General features: G+C 50.6%; 1 protein-coding gene across 1 annotated transcript in view; it reads left to right on the top strand.

Moving 5' to 3' along the window:
• LOC308363635 (neurofibromin-like) overlaps nucleotides 1-2,019 on the top strand; it is a gene marked incomplete at both ends in the record, with an annotated part of 29,894 nt that extends 27,875 nt beyond the window's left edge. Inside the window, 3 exons of the mRNA XM_080836453.1 lie at nucleotides 1-54; nucleotides 632-745; nucleotides 1,936-2,019. The exon at nucleotides 1-54 is cut by the window's left edge and continues 78 nt beyond it. Of these exons, the coding sequence (XP_080692579.1) occupies nucleotides 1-54; nucleotides 632-745; nucleotides 1,936-2,019 (252 nt within the window). The remainder of the gene's footprint in view (nucleotides 55-631; nucleotides 746-1,935) is intronic.
• Nucleotides 2,020-7,500: the final 5,481 nt, after the last annotated feature.

Here is a 7,500-nt window from a genome sequence, read left to right as displayed (position 1 = left end):
CTGCTGCTGGCACTGGTCAAGCTGATCCACGCCGACCCCAAACTCATGCTGCATGTGAGTACCGCACCCAGGAAGCAGGCCTTAGGAGCAGGGGACGTGCACAGGAATGTTGAAGGGCAGTTGCTCTGCCCTGGGAAAAAGGGGCAACACATCATTTTAAACTCTCACTAACTGCCGCTTCCACGCATTTCTTACATTTCTTCATTTACCTGTGTGTGTGTGTGTGTGTGTGTGTGTGTGTGTGTGTGTGTGTGTGTGTGTGTGTGTGTGTGTGTGTGTGTGTGTGTGTGTGTGTGTGTGTGTGTGTGTGTGTGTGTGTGTGTGTGTGTGTGTGTGTGTGTGTGTGTGTGTGTGTGTGTGTGTGTGTGTGTGTGTGTGTGTGTGTGTGCGCATCATAACCCAGGAATGATTTACTCCTGCGTTGAAAACTAAGTGGATGATTTAAAAATGTGGATTTCAATATTGTTTAAAAGGAACCTATGGGATTACTGTACCACTAGTATGGGTAAGAATATGCCAGCTGACAGATTTTAACATTTGTTCATTTATCTGTTTTGTGTGTGTGTGTGTGCGTGTGCGTGTGCGTGTGCGTGTGTGTGTGTGTGTGTGTGTGTGTGTGTGTGTCAACCAGAACCCCGGTAAGCAGGGCTCAGACATCCAGAGCAGCACGGCTGAGCTGATCACCGGCCTCGTGCATCTGGTGCCTCAGACCAACATGGGAGACATCTCTCCAGAGGCCATGGAGGTCAGCTGCCCCTCTACCCCTCCGTTTACCCCCTCTCTCCTGCCCTCCTCCTCCTGCCCCTCCGTTTACCCCCTCTCTCCTGCCCTCCTCCTCCTGCCCCTCATTTACCCCCTCTCTCCTGCCCTCCTCCTCCTGCCCCTCATTTACCCCCTCTCTCCTGCCCTCCTCCCCTCCTCCTCCTGCCCTCCTCCACCCCTCATTTACCCCCTCTCTCCTGCCCTCCTCCACCCCTCATTTACCCCCCTCTCTCCTGCCCTCCTCCACCCCTCATTTACCCCCTCTCTCCTGCCCTCCTCCACCCCTCATTTACCCCCTCTCTCCTGCCCTCCTCCCCTCCTCCTCCTGCCCCTCATTTACCCCCTCTCTCCTGCCCTCCTCCACCCCTCATTTACCCCCTCTCTCCTGCCCTCCTCCACCCCTCATTTACCCCCTCTCTCCTGCCCTCCTCCACCCCTCATTTACCCCCTCTCTCCTGCCCTCCTCTACCTCTCATTTACCCCCTCTCTCCTGCCCTCCTCCACCCCTCATTTACCCCCTCTCTCCTGCCCTCCTCCCCTCCTCCTCCTGCCCTCCTCCGCCCCTCATTTACCCCCTCTCTCCTGCCCTCCGCCACCCCTCATTTACCCCCTCTCTCCTGCCCTCTTCCTGCCCCTCATTTACCCCTCCACCCCTCCTGCCCTCCTCCACCCCTCCTGCCCTCCTCCACCCCTCCTGCCCTCATCCACCCCTCATTTACCCCCTCTCTCCTGCCCTCCGCCACCCCTCATTTACCCCCTCTCTCCTGCCCTCTTCCTGCCCCTCATTTACCCCTCCACCCCTCCTGCCCTCCTCCACCCCTCCTGCCCTCCTCCACCCCTCCTGCCCTCATCCTGCCCTTCTCCTGCCCTTCTCCTGCCCATTTACCCCCTCTCTCCTGCCCTCCTCCACCCCTGTCATGCCACCTGAGACTGCATAGTACACACATTCTTAAAACCTCTCCATTTACCCCATCTTCTTGCCCCAGGCTTGCCAGAATCTTTGCCCTCTTGCCCTATGTTGATTCCTGAGACCTTATGTCGTAGTCATGTGACCACTTACTGGAGCTCCCCACTGACAGAACCTGTTTCATAATAATAATAATAATAATAATAATAATAATAATAATAATAATTTATTTTATTTTTAACGCACTCTGAATGTGGTTCCCTCAGGCTCTGTTGGTTCTCCATCAACCAGAGACCATTGAGATGTGGAACCCTGAGGCTCCCATAGAAACGTTCTGGGACATCAGGTAGGAGCTGTGACACTGACCGGTCGTTGTCCTTGCTGTGCAGTGATTGGCTAACATCTTGCAGATGGTTTCTCCGCTGTACACTGATTGGATTGTCACCTGTAGTTCCCAGGTTTTGTTTTTCATCTGTAAAAAGCTGATTGGCCATCAGATGATGAACAGCACTGAGATCCTCAAGTGGCTGCGGGAGATCCTCATCTGCAGGAACAAATTCCTCCTCAGGAATAAAGTAAGTACATTTACATTTACATTTACATTTACTTTACATTTACATTTAGTCATTTAGCAGACGCTTTTATCCAAAGCGACTTACAAGGATGTACTGTATACACATTTTACATTTTCACACGGATGGCTCACAATTAGGGGTTCAGAGCAATTAGGGGTTCAGTGTCTTGCTCAAGGACGCTTTGACAGGGAATCGAACTAGCAACCATCTGATTACTAAACGACTTTGCTACCTCCTGTACCACTGTCGCCGAATTGATGTCAGCAGGAGATACACTTAAAGTAGAACCATTCAGTTCCTGAGGCTTTCTTGCTTCTTTTCTGTGTGGGTGACCATTCCCTACTCACTCACTCACTTCTTTGTTTTTTCTTCCTCTCTTTCTCTCTCTCCCCTTCTCTTTCTCTCTCTTTCCCTCTCTCTCTTTCTCTCTCTCCCCTTCTCTCCCTCTCTTTCTCTCTCTCTCTCTCTTTCTCTCTCTCTCTCTATCTTTCTCTCTGTCTCTCTCTTTCTCTGTCTCTCTCTGTCTCTCTGTCTCTCCCTCTCTCTCTCTCTCTTTCCCTCTCTCTCTCCCCTTCTCTCCCTCTCTCTTTCTCTCTCTCTTTCTCTCTCTTTCTCTCTCTCTCTCTATCTTTCTCTCTGTCTCTCTCTTTCTCTGTCTCTCTCTGTCTCTCTGTCTCTCCCTCTCTCTCTCTCTCTTTCCCTCTCTCTCTCCCCTTCTCTCCCTCTCTCTCTCTCTCTATCTCCTTCTCTCTCTTTCTCTCTCTCTCCCCTTCTCTTTCTCTCTCTTTCCCCCTCTCTCTTTCTCTCTCTCCCCTTCTCTCCCTCTCTCTTTCTCTCTCTCTCTCTCTTTCTCTCTCTCTCTCTCTATCTTTTTCTTTCTCTGTCTCTCTCTCTCTCTCTCTCTCTCTCTCTCTCTCTCTCTCTCTCTCCCTCTCTCTCTCTCCCCTTCTCTCTCTCTCTCTCTCTCTCTCTCTCTCTCTGCCAGGACCGGGCGACGGCAGGCAGTGGTATCCCCATCTGTCGGCAGGCTCAGACGGTGCTGGAGGTGGGCCTGTACATGTTCCTGTGGAGCCCGGACATGGAGGCGGTGCTGGTGGTCATGTCCTGCTTCCGCCACCTGTCCGAGGAGGCCGACATCCGCTGCGGCGTGGACGAGGTGCCCATCCAGACCATCCTGCCCAACTACAACACCTTCATAGAGTTCGCCTCCGTGAGCACCATGATGGCCACAGGTGGGGACGCACACGTACTCACACACACACACACACACACACACACACACACACACACACACACACACACACACACACAGACACACACACACACACACATACACACACACACAGTCACATTCCCACATACACACACACAGGCACACACATACACACACACAGGCACACACATACACACATACACACACACAGGCACACACATACACATACACAAACACACACACTTGGTTCTTCGGTATAACAGAGTGTTCCGTGTTGCTGCTTCCCTCAGTCATCCTCAGCATTTAGCAGCATCCTCAGTTTACCTGTGTGTGTGTGTGTGTGTGTGTGTGTGTGTGTGTGTGTGTGTGTGTGTGTGTGTGTGTGTGTGTGTGTGTGTGTGTGTGTGTGTCTGTCTGTCTCCAGGCCGTTCAGCATTACAGAAGAGAGTGATGGCCTTGCTGAGGAGGATAGACCAACCAACATCTGGAAACATTGAGGTACGACACCAACCTCCTCAGCCTCAGCCCCAGCCTCAGCCTTAGCCTCAGCCTCACCCTCAGCCTCACCCTCACCCTCACCCTCACCCTCACCCTTAGCCTCACCCTCACCCTCACCCTCACCCTTAGCCTCAGCCCTAGCCTCAGCCTCACCTTTAGCCTCACCCTCAGCCTCACCCTTAGCCTCACCCTCAGCCTCACCCTCACCCTCAGCCTTAGCCTCACCCTCACCCTCACCCTCAGCCTCACCCTTAGCCTCACCCTCACCCTCACCCTCACCCTCACCCTTAGCCTCACCCTTAGCCTCACCCTTAGCCTCACCCTCACCCTCACCCTCACCCTCACCCTCACCCTCACCCTTAGCCTCACCCTTAGCCTCACCCTTAGCCTCACCCTTAGCCTCACCCTCACCCTTACCCTCACCCTCACCCTCACCCTCACCCTTAGCCTCACCCTCACCCTCACCCTCACCCTTAGCCTTAGCCTCACCCTCACCCTCACCCTCACCCTCACCCTTAGCCTCACCCTTAGCCTCACCCTCACCCTCACCCTCACCCTCACCCTTAGCCTCACCCTCACCCTCACCCTCAGCCTCACCCTCAGCCTCACCCTTACCCTCACCCTCACCCTCACCCTCACCCTCACCCTTAGCCTCACCCTCACCCTCACCCTCACCCTTAGCCTCACCCTTAGCCTCACCCTCACCCTTAGCCTCACCCTCACCCTCAGCCTCACCCTCAGCCTCACCCTTACCCTCACCCTTACCCTCACCCTCACCCTCACCCTTAGCCTCACCCTCACCCTCACCCTTAGCCTCACCCTCACCCTCACCCTCACCCTCACCCTTAGCCTCACCCTCAGTCTCAGCCTCAGCCTCAGTCTCAGCCTCAGCCTCAGCCTCAGTCTCAGTCTCACCCTTAGTCTCAGCCTCAGCCTCAGCCCCAGCCTCAGTCTCAGTCTCAGTCTCACCCTTAGCCTCAGCCCCAGCCTCAGTCTCAGCCTCAGCCTCAGCCCCAGCCCCAGCCCCAGCCTCAGTCTCATTTTCAGCCCCAGTCTCATTTTCAGCCCCAGCCTCAGTCTCAGCCCCAGCCCATGTCCAGACAAAGAGCTGAGTTCCAGGACACTGATGTGTGTGATACGGCTCTTTGGTCTATATGCCATAGAGGTCAGGGTGTCACAGTGACATTCTTTTTGCTCTGGTTGTCTGGCTGATCTTCCTGGTCATGTGAGACTGACGTCTGCCCCAATGTTGTTCTAGGCCTGGGAGGACACCTACAAGAAGTGGGACCATGCCACCAAACTACTGCTGAACCATCCCAAGTCTAAGCTGGAGGATGGCCAGGTAGGACAAGCAAACAAACACGCTTTAACCGCTACTTTGTCTCTCACTCTCTCTCTCTCTCTCTCGCTCTCTCTCTCTCTCTTTCTAAGCTGGAGGATGGCCAGGTAGGACACCCAACACCCCGAAATGTTTTGGACTGTGTCGGTGAAAATTAGCTTTGTGTAGAGTAACACCACTACTTATTTTATTGTATTATTATAGTTCGTTTCTAATATGTAGGCACTCTGAGATTCTTTTGAATGAAAAATGCGTAAAAAAAAAATATATATATTATTATTATTACCTCCAGCAAGGAGGTTATGCGATCGGGTCCGTTCATTTATGTATTTATTTGTCCGTCTGTTTGTCTGTCTGTGGACAAGATTTCTCAGAAACTACTGGGCGGATCTTTCTGAAATTAGAGGTGGATCTTGGTCCTGGGACATCCCCATTAAAATTTCAGGATGATCCGGATTCTGGATCCGGATCTTTGTTTTCACACCTAAAGTGACATTTCTCGAAAACCAATGACCGGATTTTAATGAAATTTACAATGAATGTAGACTTTGGGCTATTGTTCAGGGGCCGTATTCACAAAGCCTTTTATCTTACCACTAGGAGTGCTCCTAACTCGCGCTAAAACCTTTTACGTAGGAGTAATTTCTTAAAAGTGATTCACAACGGCTCTGAGACCTACTCATACTAAGGATAATACCAACTCCTAAGCTTAAGATAAAAACTCTGTTGCTATGGATGACGTCGCTTATCATGCACGAGTTTAGAAGGGGTGAGGACGGTGATTGGTTGTTGACAGGCTCTCTCATTAAAAACTCAGTCCTAACATCCCCCTAACGATCCCACTAAATAAACAGAAAATAAGAGAATAACCTAGGCTTCAATTGAAGTCATATTAAATAGTTATGGATAGTGCACTTAGCAGAATGCACACGCATGACGACAAGTTTGTGCATCCAACGAGAATGACGCTTTGCACGTTAAGAGAAAGAGAAATTGCCGAAAAAAACACGGAAATTGCATGAAATCAAAGAAGTAATAATTAAAGCACCCTGCAAACTATGCGTGAGGCATGGGAGGACTTATGTGTTAACATAAATGCTTCATTCCCTGCCGTGTGTCGCTCTGTCGATGACTGCGAGAAGCGGTGGTATGCGCTCCAGTCACAATGTAGGATGGAGATTGCGGAGTGGACTTTATAAGAGCCGTCCCAGCTACAGGTATTGTGTCACCAAAATAGGCCTCATGCGTAGGTATACTTGCATGTTGTAGTTCAACTGTGCTCCCGGTTGTGGATTGAGGAAGGGTGTCAAAAGCCATGTCTTGCATGGATGGCCACTGTCAGCCAACAAGTGGCATCCAGCAGGTACATGGTGCCGCTCAAAAAGCTGGCGCAGACCGCGCTCTCCATTAAAATGCGCGTATCGTGAGTAGATCCAGGCCACTTCGCAACAATATCCATGATTGTGAAATTTGGATCAAACACTATCTGTGTATTAATTGAATGTACCTTTTTGCGGTTTACAAAGACGTCCTCATCTCTGGATGGAGCAATTATTTTAATGTGTGTTCCATCGATGGCACCCACGACACCGGGCATTCCTGCAAACGCCATGAAATTGACCTTGATCCTTTGAAGTAGGCGATTGTCCAAAGGGAACCGGATAAACTGTTGTACAGTGTGTGGTCTACAGAGTGCGGTGATTGTTTGATGAATGAATCGGCTTACTTATGATTGCGATATTCTGAAGTCGTCTGCGTTGCAAAGTTGCATTTTCCCCGTAGCCAAAAATCTTAATGTTATCAAACATTTAACTTCCGGACTGATTGGGTTGTTTCAGATAGTTGGAGACGTGATTGCATCCCGCACTAATTCTAGTAAAATGTTGATGCCTTCACGGTTTAAACGATATCTTCTCAACAATTCAGAGTCGTTCATTGTCTCCAACACGTTACGTCTGGCTTCAGCCATTTTAAGACTTTTTGTGAATAGGTCTTAGTGACTTAGGAGTCCTCATGAGGAGTTTTAAGCTGTCCTAGACTTAGGTGCTACTTTTAGGGATAAAATATTTTGTGAATTGCTCTTAGTAAAAAAAAATAGGAGTCCTAAATTTAAGACTGACACGCCCATTATTTTTAGGAGTTTCTCCTAAATTCGCCACTTATGAGCTACTTTTAGCCCTAAGATTCTTTGTGAATACGGCCCCAG

This window comes from Sprattus sprattus (genome assembly GCF_963457725.1).
Source record: "Sprattus sprattus genome assembly, chromosome: 1".
NCBI lineage: Eukaryota > Metazoa > Chordata > Actinopteri > Clupeiformes > Clupeidae > Sprattus > Sprattus sprattus.
This window is presented reverse-complemented; position numbering and strand designations above follow the sequence as displayed.